Source organism: Mercenaria mercenaria, chromosome 18, assembly GCF_021730395.1.
Source record: "Mercenaria mercenaria strain notata chromosome 18, MADL_Memer_1, whole genome shotgun sequence".
Lineage (NCBI taxonomy): Eukaryota > Metazoa > Mollusca > Bivalvia > Venerida > Veneridae > Mercenaria > Mercenaria mercenaria.
The window spans coordinates 62,780,249-62,799,680 of record NC_069378.1 but is presented as its reverse complement, the minus strand read 5'-3'; the positions used below and the strand labels follow the sequence as shown (position 1 = coordinate 62,799,680).

The window sequence follows — 19,432 nt, the reverse complement described above, 5'->3', positions numbered from 1 at the left end:
TTAAGTACACATTTCATTTACCCATGATTATCTGAGTAATTCCCCTTTGTTATTATTACACCATTTGCATAACACCAAGTATTGTTTCAATTTAAATTGATGGAAAAGTCACTGAGCTATATCCTAGAGGTGACTTCTGAGTGACTAGTTCCTGTAAGTTTACACTTTATGTTATATTACCAGTAAACAGTAATTTGGAATACCAGTAATTAGTAGTGAAATGTTATTCTTGATTATTAAAATGGTACTATCGTTTGCACATTAGATCTGTCACCTAGCTGTTTAGATTATTTTTCCTTTTTTTCATCAGCATTGAGGACTGGGGAGCAAGTACCAAGAATTCAGCAACCTTAACCACTTGGCCATAGGCATAGGCCCATTAAAAAAAGAACTATAACTAAATTATCAGGTCTAGGAAAGTGGAATATTTAAAATTATCTGTAAATTTACAGATCTGTAAATTTACAGATTTTTCAATCTGTAAATTAACAGATCAAGTGTTTGAAAACTGCTAAAATTATATTTACAGTGGAGTTAGAATTCTGTCTCATTAAATGTGTATACTTGACGCACCCTAGAAAAATGACATTTACAGTTTTATTTTGTGTTTTATAATTGTTTAACAATAGTTTGATGTTTCTTTCAACAAAATTAATGCTGTAATGAATTCTCTGCAAACATTTTAGATAGTGGCCATCACATTGAAGTTTGTCTCTATTTGAGCTTGAGGAAATTCCATAAATTATACAAAATTTACAAATAACAGCACGGTAAAATTTGTTTAAAATTTGCAACACGGTGTGAAACATGGTCAAATTTAAGAATATACCAAGCAAATGCCATTTTTAAAACATTACTATTAGGGGTCCAATACCTTAACATTGCACCGACACAATTAAAGATCATATGGCGACTTTCCAGCTTTAATGGTGGAGGAAGACCCCAGGTGCCCCTCCGTGCATTATTTCATCACAAGCGGGCACCTGGGTAGAACACCGACCTTCCGTAAGCCAGCTGGATGGCTTCCTCACATGAAGAATTCAACGCCCCGAGTAAGGCTCGAACCCACATCGATGAGGGGCAAGTGATTTGAAGTCAGCGACCTTAACCACTCGGCCAGGTGCATTATCATATCCATCATATCTCACCCATTTAATTTACTAAATGGAAAAGATGTACCCTGCATATATAAATATTTAGACAAGCTTACTGTCGCTGAGTGGCTGTTTTTTAATTTCTAACTTTCGCAGCCACCTCTATTTGACCGTCGCAATATAAAACTAACTGCATACGTTGGGTTAGTTCGTCTAATAAATATTTTGATGAACATTGATATGGGTTCAAAAACCTGAAGGTGCTTTGTACATGTTTTCGATCTAACAATTCAATTTATATTTAGATTGTTTTGCACTAATTAAGTTAGTACTCATGACTGGTAAAAATTCCATTTTGAAAAAAAATACATGTCATTTCAGGTTCTAAAATCATGTCTTGCAATTATTGAAACAGTAATTTATTTTACATGGTTTCTTGTTGGTTTTACACTATACAGTTGACCATAAAAAATTATACACGGCATACAAGTTTTGGAGCAGTATAAAAAAGAAAATCTTTTGGAACCAAAATAAGGTAAAAAGTACTAAATATGGAAGTAAAACAAGGAAATATGGCTAGCATTATCCTATTTTCATTATACTAACATTCCAGATTGTTAAGGAAATCATCCACTACTGCAAGAGGTATTCCTACAGAATGTTTTGGAAGTAATTCATTGGACATGGAGGTCAACAATGAGTTTGGTGGAGAAACAGGTCAATCAGACCTAACGCTGGTTGTTGAAAATCACAAAATACTCGTGTCAAAATCCGTTCTGTGTATTGCTTCACCTGTGTTCCGTGCAATGCTGGAAGGTGACTATCAGGAGAAGACAATGAGTGAAATACCATTGCCTGGGAAGATCTATGAGGACTTTGTTGAATTCCTCAAATGTATTTATCCTGACAAGTTGAAGAAAGTAACAGGTATGTCTAACATGTTCAGTCAGAATGTTGCAGGAGTCTGTCTGAAATTGTGAAATAATTAAATTAATTTTTGCATAAAATATCGTGATTTTGCCCTAAACAGTTTTTCTAAACAGAAAAGTGTTCATTTTGAAACAGAAATTAGCCAATTCCAACTGTACATTTTAAAGTGAACAATAGGCTATTGTTCAGTAGTCTAGTCCAAATGTTCAGTAGGTCATTCCAAATGCTTAGTAGGCAATTCCAAATGTTCAGTAGGTCATTCCTAACGTTCAGTAGGTCATTCTAGATGTTCAGTAGGCCATTTCAAACGTTTAGTACTCCATTCCAAATGTTCAGTAGTCCATTCCAAATGTTCAGTAGTCCAATCCAAATGTTCAATAGGTCATTGCAAATGTTCAGAAGTCTATTCCAAATGTTCAGTAGGTCATTGCAAATGTTCAGAAGTCCATTCTAAATGTTCAGTAGTCCATTCCAGATGTTCAGTAGGCCATTCCAAACGTTCAGTAGGCCATTCCAAACGTTCAGTAGGCCATTCCAAATGTTTAGTAGGCCATGCCATTCCAAATGTTCAGTAGGCAATTCCAAATGTTCAGTAGGCAATTCCAAACATTCAGTAGTCCATTCCAGATGTTCAGTAGGTCATTCCAGATGTTCAGTAGGTCATTGCAAATGTTCAGAAGTCCATTCTAAATGTTCAGTAGTCCATTCTAAAAGTTCAGTAGTCCATTCCAAATGTTCAGTAGTCCAATCCAGATGTTCAGTAGTCCATTCCAAACGTTCATTAGTTCAGTAGTCCATTCCAAATGTTCAGTAGTTCAATCCAGATGTTCAGTAGTCCATTCCAAACGTTCAGTAGTGACAGTCCATTCTAAGTGTTCAGTAGTCCATTCCAAACGTTCAGTAGTCCATTCCAAACGTTCAGTAGGCCATTCCAAACGTTCAGTAGGCCATTCCAAATGTTTAGTAGGCCATGCCATTCCAAATGTTCAGTAGGCAATTCCAAATGTTCAGTAGGCAATTCCAAACATTCAGTAGTCCATTCCAGATGTTCAGTAGGTCATTCCAGATGTTCAGTAGGTCATTGCAAATGTTCAGAAGTCCATTCTAAATGTTCAGTAGTCCATTCTAAAAGTTCAGTAGTCCATTCCAAATGTTCAGTAGTCCAATCCAGATGTTCAGTAGTCCATTCCAAACGTTCATTAGTTCAGTAGTCCATTCCAAATGTTCAGTAGTTCAATCCAGATGTTCAGTAGTCCATTCCAAACGTTCAGTAGTGACAGTCCATTCTAAGTGTTCAGTAGTCCATTCCAAACGTTCAGTAGTCCATTCCAAATGTTCAGTAGTCCATTCCAAACGTTTAGTAGGCACAGAAAAGTGTTCATTTTGAAACAGAAATTAGCCAATTCCAACTGTACATTTTAAAGTGAACAGTAGGCTATTCCATATGCTCAATAAGTCATTTATTTTCAGACCAGAGACTAGAGCAATCCAATAGCAACTGTATATTTACGGTATATTTCAAACTGGTATAACTTTCTGATAGCAGACCATGCCAATTGTTCATTTACAAGCTAATAGACTGAAATTTTAAATGTTTACTTACAAACTTGAAAGTTAAATATCCCACTCTAACTGTTCATTTTCAGATTGAACGTAGGTTATACCAAATGTCCACTTTCAAATTGATAGGTAGGCCATACCAAATGTTCAGTTTCAAATACTGATAGTAGGTCATGCCAAATGTTCAGTAGGCCATTCCAGATGTTCAGTAGGTCATTCCAAATGTTCAGTAGGCCATTCCAAATGTTCATAAGTCCATTCCAAATGTTCAGTAGGTCATTCCAAACGTTCAGTAGGCCATTCCAAACGTTCAGTAGGCCATTCCAAACGTTCAGTAGGCCATTCCAAATGTTCAGTAGGCCATTCCAGACGTTCAGTAGGCCATTCCAGACGTTCAGTAGGCCATTCCAAACGTTCAGTAGGCCATTCCAAATGTTCAGTAGTCCATTCCAAACGTTCAGTAGTCCAAACCAAACGTTCAGTAGTCCATTCCAGACGTTCAGTAGGCCATTCTAAATGTTCAGTAGTCCATTCCAAACGTTCAGTAGTCCATTCCAAACGTTCAGTAGTCCATTCTAAACGTTCAGTAGGCCATTCTAAACGTTCAGTAGTCCATTCCAAACGTTCAGTAGGCCATGCCAGACGTTCAGTAGTCCATGCCAGACGTTCAGTAGTCCATTCCAAACGTTCAGTAGTCCATTCCAGATGTTCAGTAGTCCATTCCAAATGTTCAGTAGTCCATTCCAGACGTTCAGTAGGCCATTCCAGACGTTCAGTCGGCCATTCCAAACATTCAGTAGGCCATTCCAAATGTTCAGTAGTCCATTCCAAACGTTCAGTAGTCCAATCCAAATGTTCAGTAGTCCAATCCAAACGTTCAGTAGTCCATTCCAGACGTTCAGTAGGCCATTCTAAATATTCAGTAGTCCATTCCAAACATTCAGTAGTCCATTCCAAACATTCAGTAGTCCATTCCAAACGTTCAGTAGTCCATTCTAAGCGTTCAGTAGGCCATTCTAAATGTTCAGTAGTCCATTCCAAACGTTCAGTAGGCCATTCCAAACGTTCAGTAGTCCATGCCAGACGTTCAGTAGTCCATGCCAGACGTTCAGTAGTCCATTCCAAACGTTCAGTAGTCCATTCCAGATGTTCAGTAGTCCATTCCAAATGTTCATTAGTCCATTCCAAACGTTCAGTAGGCCATTCCAAACGTTCAGTAGTCCATTCCAAATGTTCAGTAGTCCATTCCAAACGATCAGTAGTCCATTCCAAACGTTCATTAGTCCATTCCAAATGTTCAGTAGGTCAATCCAAATGTTCAGTAGTCCATTCCAAACGTTCAGTAGGCCATTCCAAACGTTCAGTAGTCCATTCCAAATGTTCAGTAGGTCAATCCAAATGTTCAGTAGTCCATTCCAAACGTTCAGTAGTCCATTCCAAATGTTCAGTAGTCCATTCCAGATGTTCAGTAGTCAATTCCAAATGTTCAGTAGTCCAATCCAAACGTCCATTCCAAACGTTCAGTAGTCCGTTCAAACGCTCAGTAGTCCATTCCAAACGTTCAGTAGTCCATTCCAAATGTTCAGTAGTCCAATCCAAACGTTCAGTAGGCCATTCCAAATGTTCAGTAGTCCATTCCAAACGTTCAGTAGTCCATTCCAAACGTTCAGTAGTCCAGTCCAGATGTTCAGTAGGCCATTCCAAATGTTCAGTAGTCCTATCCAAACGTTCAGTAGGCCATTCCAAACGTTCAGTAGTCCATTCCAAATGTTCAGTAGTCCATTCCAAACGTTCAGTAGTCCATTCCAAATGTTCAGTAGTCCATTCCAAACTTTCAGTAGTCCATTCCAAATGTTCAGTAGTCCATTCCAAATGTTCAGTAGGCAATTCCAAACGTTCAGTAGTCCATTCCAAACGTTCAGTAGTCCAATCCAAATGTTCAGTAGTCCATTCCAAACGTTCAGTAGGCCATTCCAAATGTTCAGTACTCCATTCCAAACGTTCAGTAGTCCATCATAACGTTCAGTAGTCCATTCCAAATGTTCAGTAGTCCGTTCCAGACGTTCAGTAGGCCATTCCAAACGTTCAGTAGGGCATTCCAGACGTTCAGTAGGCCATGCCAAACGTTCAGTAGTCCAATCCAAACGTTCAGTAGTCCATTCCAGACGTTCAGTAGGCCATTCCAGACGTTCAGTAGTCCATTCGAAACGTTCAGTAGGCCATTCCAGACGTTCAGTAGGTCATTCCAAACGTTCAGTAGTCCATTCCAACGTTCAGTAGTCCATTCCAAACGTTCAGTAGGCCATTCCAAACGTTCAGTAGTTCATTCCAAACGTTCAGTAGGTCATTCCAAACGTGCAGTAGGCCATTCCAGACATTCAGTAGGCCATTCCAAACGTTCAGTAGTCCATTCCAGACGTTCAGTAGGCCATTCCAAACGTTCAGTAGGCAATTCCAGACGTTCAGTAGGCCATTCCAGACGTTCAGTAGGCCATTCCAAACGTTCAGTAGGCCATTCCAAACGTTCAGTAGTCCAATCCAGAAGTTCAGTAGTCCAATCCAAATGTTCAGTAGTCCAATCCAGAAGTTCAGTAGTCCAATCCAAATGTTCAGTAGGCCATGTTCAGTAGGCCATTCCAAACGTTCAGTAGTCCATTCCAGATGTTCAGTAGTCCATTCCAAACGTTCAGTAGGTAGTCCAATTCAAACGTTCAGTAGTCCATTCCAGACGTTCAGTAGTCCATTCGAAACGTTCAGTAGTCCATTCGAAACGTTCAGTAGTCCATTCCACATGATCAGTAGTCCATTCCAGATGTTCAGTAGTCCATTCCACACGTTCAGTAGGTCATTCCAGATGTTCATTAGGCCATTCCAAATGTTCAGTAGTCCATTCCAGATGTTCAGTAGTCCATTCCAGATGTTCAGTAGTCCATTCCAAATGTTCAGTAGGCCATTCCAAATGTTCAGTAGTCCATTCCAGATGTTCAGTAGTCCATTCCAAATGTTCAGTAGGCCATTCCAAATGTTCAGTAGGCCATTCCAAACGTTCAGTAGTTCAGTAGTCCAATCCAAATGTTCAGTAGTCCATTCCAGATGTTCAGTAGGCCATTCCAAATGTTCAGTAGTCCATTCCAGATGTTCAGTAGTCCATTCCAAATGTTCAGTAGGCCATTCCAAATGTTCAGTAGTCCATTCCAAATGTTCAGTAGGCCATTCCAAACGTTCAGTAGTTCAGTAGTCCAATCCAAATGTTCAGTAGTCCATTCCAGATGTTCAGTAGGCCATTCCAGATGTTCAGTAGGCCATTCCAAATGTTCAGTAGTCCATTCCAAATGTTCAGTAGGCCATGCCAAACATTCAGTAGTTCAGTAGTCCATTCCAAATGTTCAGTAGGCCATTCCAAACGTTCAGTAGTTCAGTAGTCCAATCCAAATGTTCAGTAGTCCATTCCAGAAGTTCAGTAGTCCATTCCAAATGTTCAGTAGGCCATTCAAATGTTCAGTAGGCCATTCCAGATGTTCAGTAGTCCATTCCAAATGTTCAGTAGTCCATTCCAGATGTTCAGTAGTCCATTCCAAATGTTCGGTAGGCCATTCCAAATGTTCAGTAGGCCATTCCAAATGTTCAGTACTCCATTCCAAATGTTTAGTAGTCCAATCCAAACGTTCAGTAGTCCATTCCAGATGTTCAGTAGTCCATTCCAAATGTTCAGTAGGCCATTCCAAATGTTCAGTAGTCCATTCCAAATGTTTAGTAGTCCAATCCAAACGTTCAGTAGTCCATTCCAAACGTTCAGTAGTCCATTCCAAACGTTCAGTTGTCCATTCCAGATGTTCAGTAGTCCATTCCAGATGTTCAGTAGGCCATTCCAAATACGTTCAGTTGTCCATTCCAGATGTTCAGTAGTCCATTCCAGATGTTCAGTAGGCCATTCCAAATGTTCAGTAGGCCATTCCAAATGTTCAGTAGGCCATTCCAGATGTTCAGTAGTCCATTCCAAATGTTCAGTAGTCCAATCCAAATGTTCAGTAGGTCATTCCAAACGTTCAGTAGGCCAATCCAAATGTTCAGTAGGCCATTCCAAACGTTCAGTAGGCCATTGCAAATGTTCAGTAGGCCATTGCAAATGTTCAGAAGTCCATTCCAAATGTTCAGTAGTCCAATCCAAATGTTCAGTAGGTCATTCCAAATGTTCAGTAGTCCAATCCAAATGTTCAGTAGGTCATTCCAAATGTTCAGTAGTCCAATCCAAATGTTCAGTAGGACATTGCAAATGTTCAGTAGGCCATTCCAAACGTTCAGTAGGCCATTGCAAATGTTCAGTAGGCCATTGCAAATGTTCAGAAGTCCATTCCAAATGTTCAGTAGTCCAATCCAAATGTTCAGTAGGTCATTCCAGACGTTCAGTAGGCCATTGCAAACGTTCAGTAGGTCATTGCAAACGTTCAGTAGTCCATTCCAAACGTTCAGTAGGGCATTCCAGACGTTCAGTAGGCCATGCCAAACGTTCAGTAGTCCAATCCAAACGTTCAGTAGTCCATTCCAGACGTTCAGTAGGCCATTCCAGACGTTCAGTAGTCCATTCGAAACGTTCAGTAGGCCATTCCAGACGTTCAGTAGGTCATTCCAAACGTTCAGTAGTCCATTCCAAACGTTCAGTAGTCCATTCCAAACGTTCAGTAGGCCATTCCAAACGTTCAGTAGTTCATTCCAAACGTTCAGTAGGTCATTCCAAACGTGCAGTAGGCCATTCCAGACGTTCAGTAGGCCATTCCAAACGCTCAGTAGTCCATTCCAGACGTTCAATAGGCCATTCCAAACGTTCAGTAGGCAATTCCAGACGTTCAGTAGGCCATTCCAGACGTTCAGTAGGCCATTCCAAACGTTCAGTAGGCCATTCCAAACGTTCAGTAGTCCAATCCAGAAGTTCAGTAGTCCAATCCAAATGTTCAGTAGTCCAATCCAGAAGTTCAGTAGTCCAATCCAAATGTTCAGTAGGCCATGTTCAGTAGGCCATTCTAAACGTTCAGTAGTCCATTCCAGATGTTCAGTAGTCCATTCCAAACGTTCAGTAGGTAGTCCAATTCAAACGTTCAGTAGTCCATTCCAGACGTTCAGTAGTCCATTCGAAACGTTCAGTAGTCCATTCGAAACGTTCAGTAGTCCATTCCACATGTTCAGTAGTCCATTTCAGATGTTCAGTAGTCCATTCCACACGTTCAGTAGGTCATTCCAGATGTTCATTAGGCCATTCCAAATGTTCAGTAGTCCATTCCAGATGTTCAGTAGTCCATTCCAGATGTTCAGTAGTCCATTCCAAATGTTCAGTAGGCCATTCCAGATGTTCAGTAGTCCATTCCAAATGTTCAGTAGGCCATTCCAAATGTTCAGTAGGCCATTCCAAACGTTCAGTAGTTCAGTAGTCCAATCCAAATGTTCAGTAGTCCATTCCAGATGTTCAGTAGGCCATTCCAAATGTTCAGTAGTCCATTCCAGATGTTCAGTAGTCCATTCCAAATGTTCAGTAGGCCATTCCAAATGTTCAGTAGTCCATTCCAAATGTTCAGTAGGCCATTCCAAACGTTCAGTAGTTCAGTAGTCCAATCCAAATGTTCAGTAGTCCATTCCAGATGTTCAGTAGGCCATTCCAAATGTTCAGTAGGCCATTCCAAATGTTCAGTAGTCCATTCCAAATGTTCAGTAGGCCATGCCAAACATTCAGTAGTTCAGTAGTCCATTCCAAATGTTCAGTAGGCCATTCCAAACGTTCAGTAGTTCAGTAGTCCAATCCAAATGTTCAGTAGTCCATTCCAGATGTTCAGTAGTCCATTCCAAATGTTCGGTAGGCCATTCCAAATGTTCAGTAGGCCATTCCAAATGTTCAGTACTCCATTCCAAATGTTTAGTAGTCCAATCCAAACGTTCAGTAGTCCATTCCAGATGTTCAGTAGTCCATTCCAAATGTTCAGTAGGCCATTCCAAATGTTCAGTAGTCCATTCCAAATGTTTAGTAGTCCAATCCAAACGTTCAGTAGTCCATTCCAAACGTTCAGTAGTCCATTCCAAACGTTCAGTTGTCCATTCCAGATGTTCAGTAGTCCATTCCAGATGTTCAGTAGGCCATTCCAAATACGTTCAGTTGTCCATTCCAGATGTTCAGTAGTCCATTCCAGATGTTCAGTAGGCCATTCCAAATGTTCAGTAGGCCATTCCAAATGTTCAGTAGGCCATTCCAGATGTTCAGTAGTCCATTCCAAATGTTCAGTAGTCCAATCCAAATGTTCAGTAGGTCATTCCAAACGTTCAGTAGGCCAATCCAAATGTTCAGTAGGCCATTCCAAACGTTCAGTAGGCCATTGCAAATGTTCAGTAGGCCATTGCAAATGTTCAGAAGTCCATTCCAAATGTTCAGTAGTCCAATCCAAATGTTCAGTAGGTCATTCCAAATGTTCAGTAGTCCAATCCAAATGTTCAGTAGGTCATTCCAAATGTTCAGTAGTCCAATCCAAATGTTCAGTAGGACATTGCAAATGTTCAGTAGGCCATCCCAAACGTTCAGTAGGCCATTGCAAATGTTCAGTAGGCCATTGCAAATGTTCAGAAGTCCATTCCAAATGTTCAGTAGTCCAATCCAAATGTTCAGTAGGTCATTCCAAACGTTCAGTAGGCCATTGCAAACGTTCAGTAGGTCATTGCAAACGTTCAGTAGTCCATTCTAAACGTTCAGTAGGCCATTGCAAATGTTCAGAAGTCCATTCCAAATGTTCAGTAGTCCAATCCAAATGTTCAGTAGGCCATTCCAAACGTTCAGTAGGCCATTGCAAATGTTCAGTAGGCCATTCCAGATGTTCAGTAGGCCATATTCCAAATGTTCAGTAGTCCAATCCAAATGTTCAGTAGGCCATTCCAAACGTTCAGTAGGCCATTGCAAATGTTCAGAAGTCCATTCCAGATGTTCAGTAGTCCAATCCCAATGTTCAGTAGGCCATTCCAAACGTTCAGTAGGCCATTGCAAATGTTCAGAAGTCCATTCCAAATGTTCAGTAGTCCAGTCCAAATGTTCAGTAGGCCATTGCAAATGTTCAGAAGTCCATTCTAAAAGTTCAGTAGTCCAATCCAAATGTTCAGTAGGCCATTCCAAACGTTCAGTAGGCCATTGCAAATGTTCAGAAGTCCATTCCAAATGTTCAGTAGTCCAATCCAAATGTTCAGTAGTCCAATCCAAACGTTCAGTAGGCCATTCCAAACGTTCAGTAGTCCATTCCGGATGTTCAGTAGTCCATTCCAAACGTTCAGTAGGCCATTCCAAATGTTCAGTAGGCCATGCCATTCCAAATGTTCGGTAGGCCATTCCAAACGTTCACATTAAAATTGATAGTAGGTCATAGCACATGGTCTTTTCAGTTTGATTGTTGTTCATTCCAAATGTTTATTTTCAAATGAAACTAGGTTAATCCAAATGTTCAGTTTCAGATATTGTTAGTAGGTCATACCAAATGTTCTGTTTCAAATTAAAAATAAGTAATACTAAATGTTTACTTTCAAATTAAAAGTAGGTTATACCAAATGGTTACTTTCAAACTGATACTATTCCGTTCCAAATGTTCACTTTCAAATTTATAGTATTATTATTATTATTATTATTATACGCCCAAACAGACGTATTTTGTTATGATGCTGGTGTCCGTCTGTCCATCCGTTAGCAGTTTCGTGTCCGCTCTGTTTTAACTCTTGAACCCCTTGAAGGATTTCAAAGAAACTGGGCACAAATGTTCACCACACCGAGACGACATGCAGAGCGCATGTTTTGGATGTCTCGCTTCAAGGTCAAGGTCACACTTACAGGGCGTCAAGTTACCTATATTTACCAAAGGTCACATTTAGGAGTCATGGTCATATCAGTTTGTTTCGTGTCCACTCTGTAACTCTTGAACTGCTTGAAGGATTTCAAAGAAACTTGACACAAATGTTCACCACACCGAGACGACATGCAGAGCGCGTGTCCCGGATGACTCGCTTCAAGGTCAAGGTCACACTTACAGGGCGTCAAGTTACCTATATTTACCTATATTTTAGCCCTCTACCTATAATAACCTATAAAATCCTATATTTTGCCAAAATACCTATAAATACCTATAATCTGGAAATTTTGTGGTAAGCAAGGAATACAAAGGTCATTCAAACCATTAAAAAAGAAGTAATTCTATGATAATTGAGTTTATAAATATGCTGTTACCTTTTAGGCATTGAAATTTGTATTCCTTTCAGGTGTAGCGACCCTGCCCAGCCCAGCTTTAGGAAAGCTTTAAGTAATGGAAGTTCTTTTTTCAATTGGAATATTTTCCATTTCTTAAAGCTTTCATGTATAAAAATGTGAATAGGAAATGCATTTTGATGAAAATATGACTGTTAATATTGTGGATGAATGGAAGGTATATCAAACAGAAGATGATTTGAAAGAAGAAGATAGAATTGACCATTATTGGAGACAAGTGTTTGTGAAGAAGCTTGATAGTGGGCAGCTCAAGTACAGATTTTTACCCCAACTTGTCAAGAAAGCTCTGGTATTACCACATGGAAATTCAGAGGTTGAGAGAAGTTCATCAGTGAACACTAGTGTAGTGACTAAGGACAGAGTTGCCTTGGATGAGAAAACTGTTATTGCCATCAGAACTGTGAAGGACATAGTTAAGTTCAGTGATCCTATAGATGAGCAACCTCACAAAATACCATTAAACAGTGAAATACTTCTGGCAGCAAAAATGGCCCATAACAAGTATAAACAGAGGATTGAGACAGAAAAAGAAGAAAGAGAGAAAAAGAAACAGGAGAGAGAGAGAAAGAAAGGCTTAAAAAGAAACGACTGGAAGAACTTGCAACAGAAGAGAAGAATAAGACCTCCTCCATGCTTGAAAAAGAAAAAGCACTGCTTAAAAAAGAAATGGAGATTCAGACAAGGTTGACTGTAGCAGAGGAACTGTTAAAAGATGGGAACAAAAAGCTTTCTAAAGCTGTTGAAAGTAGTGACATGAAAGGTGCTTCTGTAGCACAAATGATGATAGCAACAGCCACATCAAAGATAGAGGGTATAAGAAAGGAAATGGACAGGGTACGTGAAAACCAAAGGGAAGTTGAGCAGCAAAAGAGACAGTTACTGGTTAACAGACTAGATAAGTGCAGTTCTAAATCATCAAGCAAAGGAAAGAAACAAGAATCAGCCATATCAAGTTCCAAAAGCTCTGCCACTGCTTCAACAAGAACTTCAAAATCTGAACCAGACAAGCAAGCTGCCTCTTCTTCCAAGTCAAGTCCTTCATCAGAAAAGCATTCATCCAAGAGAAAGAATGAAGATAAAGAAACAGATGCCAAGAAATCCAAGAAGGTCTAATGTAACAATATTATAGGACCCTGGGTCAACGGACTCCATGTGTTATCATGTTTACAGAGATCATGGTATTCATAAGTATGAAACTGTTGTAATTTTGTTCTGTAGATGGTTTGATTATAATTGTTTTCTTTTTCATTCATGTACAAATGCAGGCCCAACACAATATTTTATACTTGTATTAACAATGTACTGATATATGTTGTTAGCAATATGGCTTGGTTTGCCTAATTCCCTGTTAAACTGATTTGAGTACCAGTATTGGTAAAGTTTTGTCTGTTGGTGAATTAATAGTTTATTATGAAAGTAAGATATATGTTAAAATGTTATTTGTTTAAAATCATAAAAGTAGCCACTTTTTCTGTTCCTTTGTATTTTATGTTCAATAAAAGAGAGTGCTGGTAGGTGGTGGAGGAGGATAAGACTTGTTTTCTTCATTATAAGCAACCTATATAATCCTATATTTCTGGCCCCCAAATACCTATATTTCAGGATCCTACCTATATTTTTGACTCCCAAAAGCACTTGACGCCCTGCACTTAGGGGTCAGAGGTCATATGTGACTTTGCTTTGTGTTTATTGCTCTGCATTGCAGTGCTCTTGTTTTTATTTGGCAGATCCCTCTTTTGTTCACTTACAATATTTCTTTTTAATTACTTCCTTTTATGTTACTATAAATAGCTTATTTGAAATTTTTTTATTATTGGCCATAGTTGAATTCTTCATGTGAGGAAGCCATCCAGCTGGCTTACGGAAGGTCGGTGGTTCTACCCAAGTGCCCGCTCGTGATGAAATAATGCACGGTGGGGCACCTGACGTCTTCCTCCACCATTAAAAGCTGGAAAGTCGCTGTATGACCTATCATGTGTCGGTGCGACGTTAAATCCAACAAAATAAATAAATTTATCACATGTTTGACGTCGTGGGAGTGTAATAAAGCCATTAAATAAAAATGATAATACACTAGTGTCATAAAGCTTTGACGTCGACGTCATTTATAGTATAGGCGACGCCGGTCAAATTGTCTTGTTTATATAGTAAAAGAAAGTCGAATTTTTGATGTTAAAAAAGGCTAACATGTGATAAAAAGAATATTACATTTATGACTTTCCACATTGAATTTATTAAACTCGGTGAATAAAATTGATAAAATGCTCGGCAGAGCCTCGCATTTTATTATTTTATTCAACGAGTTTAATAAATTCAGTATGAAAAGACACTCATGTAATATTCTCTATAAATATTATTGGCCATAGGGAAAAACCGAGACCACTTTTCTGTGGTACAACATGGATGGTACCTCCAATTGTTAGGTGATTTTTGACATACCTTTACCTGGTAAGGATTTTTTTTTTGTGAAGTTAGATTTTTTTGATTTTTTCCCTTTGTTGTTCCTGTCCTTTGGGCTTCACAATCCAAGTTCTTTAAATTTTGCTTCCATCGTATAATGCCCTGCTTGGCGGAGCTCCTGTGATTATCATTATTATTATGTCACATTTATATAGCACCCTTTTCATGCAAAATATGTACGTTCAAAAGTGCTTTACAGGCATATACAAGTAGTCTATTCCAAATGTTCATTTTCATACTGAAAGTTCGTTTTCAAACTGTGAGTAGGCCATTGCCATTCCAGATGTGTTTTTTTTTCAAATTGAAAGTAGTCCATTGAAACAGTATACTAGGCCGCTTTAACTGTTTACTTTCGTAGTCAGATTGTTCAATTTAAAATTGAAAGGAAGTCATTTTAACCGTTCATTTTCAAATTAGAATATGACATTTTGAATGCTGATAACAGATTTTTTACAGCAATGATTTGATTGAATACTATAATTTTGACTAAGAATAAGTATCTTAAACTTCCAGAAACAAATTCCTACCAGCTAATTCCTCTGGCTCATGAATATCAAGTGAAGAAAATAGAAAAGCGATGTGAAAAAGTTTTTATTCAAACTGTAAGAAAGAAACATACAATAGATGTCACAGAGTTATACAGACACATACAATTGTCGGAGACATTTGCTCTAGAGGATTCGAAGGAAGTATGTATTTACTTGGCCTCTGAAAATAAACTGGCTCAATTTCTGACAGCTCAAGAGAAATACAAAATATCAGATGCCAGTCACAACATGATAATCAAGTTGGCTCTGCGGAGACGAGAACTTGATTCGGAAGATGACAAACACCTTTCTTTGAACACTGACAGACAGGCTGCTAGTGTGTCTTCTGGTTTTAGTTTTGGAACTTACCCTACTGAAATAGCTTGTGTTTTTTCAGCACCTACGGATTATCATTCCTATACTGATGACAAAGTGAAGTTTACTTTGACTGGATATATCAGAGAGAACAATAGTGAAGCTAAGGGCATATTAAGAGCCCTGCGACTATCAGTAAGATACACTATCACTGAACGCAATATACGATCCAAGCTAATACAGAAGTTAAGAGACATTAAACCAGAGGCGGACGCAGCAGAAGACTTTAGGGAGGAATATAGTTTACTACCTGAAGCTATAAAGCTGGCAGTACAAAATAATTGACAAAACGTGATACAATTCTTGTACGTTGTACTGGATATAAATTTATTTCTAAATGAAATATGGTTTCATTTGATCTTTTTTATCCATTTAGTAAACATTTTTTTATCCCTAGTGACCTTAACCTTGATTCTGCCAGCCTCGTTCTTAAGTTTGACGCACACCATCTTAAAGTCCATCCGTTTACTTTAAAATATGATAGTAATTAGGTAAGAAATATTAAAAATGTTAGAGGGATTTACTTTTAAATCCATGACCTTTAATGCGACCTTGACCTTTGAGTCTAGGGTCTGGTTCTTGTATGTGACACATCATGCTATATTCTCTGGTCCTTTTGAATTGTTGGTGTATAAATAACGTATTTGCATAATAATGCACAAATTAAGCAGGTGCTAGCGGGCTTGCTAAGTGATACATATATTTCATCACCTGTCGTGAACAGACACATTAAAACAGAGACTACCATTGTTTTGCTTTGTAGCGTTACACTTCCTAAGGACCTTAGATAGGCATAGGCAATAGAGATCAATATAATTGCACCTTTACTAATCCTACCAGTGTTCTGTATAACAAAAGTGCTTCTATTGTGACATTTTGATACAAGCAAAACTGTATTATCTGCACTATTAGTTACTTACTGTTACTTACCATGTGCAAGTTGACAGAATCATAGGAACCATGTTTTGAGGGGTAAATCAAACATAAATGAATAAATCCTTAATGATTTTATTGTACAAAAGTATGATATTGTGTCTAAAACAGTTTTCATTTTCTAATCAATTGTGTAATTGCAAGGGAAGTAAAGTAATAGATATCTCTGCTTTTAAGTACTAGCCAAAGGCAAGAGTTGTCATTCTTTGTGGATCACAACTTTAAATCAAAAAATAAAACTTCTGTTATTGATATTAACAAAACTATTATAAACTTCACATTTGTGAAATCGTTTTTGGTTATTTCAAGGACTTGAAAATCAATTTCTAGATTTTATTTAATGTATTACTGTCATTGAAAATTTTAGGGCCTGTCTCTACCTTAGAGAGTTTATTACATTGGCAGATGGTATAACAGCATTTAAAGTGTCTATAAAAGTTAAAACAGACATTGACCCTCGAGAAATATACAGTCCTAACTGATATGACCTTTAATGACCTATACACGATTTGAAACTGCACTACATGGACTATAGCCTGGACATAAACTTACAATTGTGTAACCTTGTTTATGGAACCAAAAACACATTTGCTTATATTATGTGATCCTAGAATAAACAATTGCATCGTATATAGCTCGTAAGTAGCAGATACAATTGTCCATTACAGATGGTTGTAAAAAAGGTGTATATATGTATATACAATTTCTGGAACCATGGAAGTTCATTCGATAAAATTGCTCAGTAGTATTCCAATTAAACCGGTGCTAGTTAGCATGAAAGGTGCAGCATATTTCATTACCTCTCGTAAACAGACCCAATTAAACTGAGTCTACCATTTTCTAACTTGACAGATGCTTATTAACATAACAGTGACAAGCGTTTATTGTGAGTTTTTTCCGCAAAGTAATACGTTTCCCTTACTACATTTCAACCTAGACACTTATTCAGATAGTATGATTTTAAAGCCCTACGAGATTAAAGGTGAAGAGGTTGCAGACACACAACAGAGGGAGGAACTTGTATCAAGAAGAGGATGCTGCAAATCAGTGTGTTTTGTAAGGCAGTATTAACGTGTAGGTCTTTTAAAGAGCAGACACTATGATCAAGTAGTAAGACGCTAGATTTCTAAAGCATGGATTGTGAGTTTGAAGTATTAGCTCCAAAATGTACATATAAAGTATTACACTTGGGATGTTTTGGAGCATGTTTTGTATCTTGCGCCATCCTCCAACTGAAATTAGAAATTAAAAACAAAAGTTCCATGACATGCTATTAGTATATACATTTTACTGAGCTATTCTGCTTGTACATTATTGAAGGAATGTATTATTTACTTGTCACATAATATCAATAGAAGTAAAGTGAATTGGTGTTTTATCAATAAGTATCATCTCGTTTGCAATGAAGTCACGTTATGTATCGGCTATAAACAGCATTACTGTTCTACCCATGGGTAAATTTTATCTTATTTAATAATCTGACCTAATTTGAAAACGAAACTTGATTTTTGGAAATTCTAATTTTAACTTTAGTGAAACTCAAAACTGACAAAAGCTTTAACAAAGATCATTTGGATTAATAACGCAGCAAGTAGGTATACTGTATTTTGAAAATAAAGAAAAACAAGTAATTTGTTAAGATTGTACAGTTATACACTTTTTACTAATGATAGATAAATGAAATAAAAAAATTATGGACTTCCTTGTTTGTTCTAAGCTTTCTTTCTAAAAAGGCAAATAATATGTAATGAGTAAAACTTGATATACACACAGGTTATGTAAACTGTGCTTAACGTATTTACATGTTAAAGAAATAATATGTTATAATATAAGAATAAAAAGAGGATATTACATGAGTCATCTCATATTGAATTTATTAAACGAGTTGGCTACTAGAACAAATATGAAAGGTCTTCAGTTTTGGTTTTTATAACCAACACTTTGACTTTCCGCATAAAATATATTCTAAGGAGACAATTCACCCAAGAAGAGGTTACCATTAAACACCTTACATATAGGAAATAAATGTTAGCTCTAAACTGTCCAGAATGATAAGAAATTGTATTGACTTTCCGGATATTTGAAATTCATGTATGCTAGATATATAAAATAAAAAAATAATAGAAACATTTACTAGTATACAAAGTACATATTAATTATGTCTCCCCCAGGAGACATATTGTTTTTGCCCTGTCCGTCCTTCCGTCCGTCCGTACGTCACACTTCATTTCCGAGCAATAACTGGAGAACCATTTGACCTAGAACCTTCAAACTTCATAGGGTTGTAGGGCTGCTGGAGTAGACGACCCCTATTGTTTTTGGGGTCACTCCATCAAAGGTCAAGGTCACAGGGGCCTGAACATTGAAAACCATTTCCGATCAATAACTAGAGAACCACTTGACCCAGAATGTTGAAACTTCATAGGATGATTGGTCATGAAGAGTAGATGACCCTATTGATTTTGGGGTCACTCCGTCAAAGGTCAAGGTCACAGGGGCCTGAACATTGAAAACCATTTCCGATCAATAACTAGAGAACCACTTGACCCAGAATGTTTAAACTTCATAGGATGATTGATCATGAAGAGTAGATGACCCCTATTGATTTTGGGGTCACTCCGCCAAAGGTCAAGGTCACAGGGGCCTGAACATTGAAAACCATTTCCGATCAATAACTAGAGAACCACTTGACCCAGAATGTTGAAACTTCATAGGATGATTGGCCATGAAGAGTAGATGACCCCTATTGATTTTGGGGTCACTCCGTCAAAGGTCAAGGTCACAGGGGCCTGAACATTGAAAACCATTTCCAATCAATAACTAGAGAACCACCTGACCCAGAATGTTGAAACTTGATAGGATGATTGGTCATAAAGAGTAGATGACCCTTATTGATTATGGGATCACTCCGTCAAAGGTCAAGGTCACAGGGGCCTGAACATTGAAAACCATTTCTGATCAATAACTAGAGAACCACTTGACCCAGAATGTTGAAACTTAATAGGATGATTGTACATGCAAAGTAGATGACCCCTATCGATTTTGGGGTCACTCCATTAAAGGTCAAGGTCACAGGGGCCTGAACATTGAAAACCATTTCCGGTCAGTAACTTGAGAACCACTTGACCTAGAATGTTGAAACTTAATAGGATGATTGGTCATAAAGAGTAGATGACCCCTAACGATCTTGGGGTCACTCTGTGAAAGGTCAAGGTCACAGGGGCCCGGACATTGAAAACCATTTCCGGTAAGTAACTTGAGAACCACTTGACCCAGAA

The 19,432-nt window shown here is 38.1% G+C and overlaps 1 protein-coding gene across 1 annotated transcript; it reads left to right on the top strand.

The window, feature by feature from the left end:
• The first annotated feature begins 66 nt into the window (after nt 1-66).
• Nucleotides 67-17,745, top strand: LOC123538408 (BTB and MATH domain-containing protein 38-like). The gene is made up of 3 exons (XM_045322491.2): nt 67-153; nt 1,708-2,021; nt 14,833-17,745. Exons 2-3 carry the CDS (start codon nt 1,778-1,780, stop codon nt 15,504-15,506), a joined length of 918 nt encoding a protein of 305 aa, XP_045178426.2. The 5' UTR covers nt 67-153; nt 1,708-1,777; the 3' UTR covers nt 15,507-17,745.
• The last annotated feature ends 1,687 nt before the right edge of the window (nt 17,746-19,432 follow it).

Excerpts from the sequence above, each read along its gene's own strand:
- LOC123538408 (XM_045322491.2), top strand. The coding sequence starts at position 1,778 with ATGGAGGTCAACAATGAGTTTGGTGGAGAAACAGGTCAATCAGACCTA. Across the intron at positions 2,022-14,832 it reads CAAGTTGAAGAAAGTAACAG|AAACAAATTCCTACCAGCTA; the intron begins GTATGTCTAACA and ends TTAAACTTCCAG.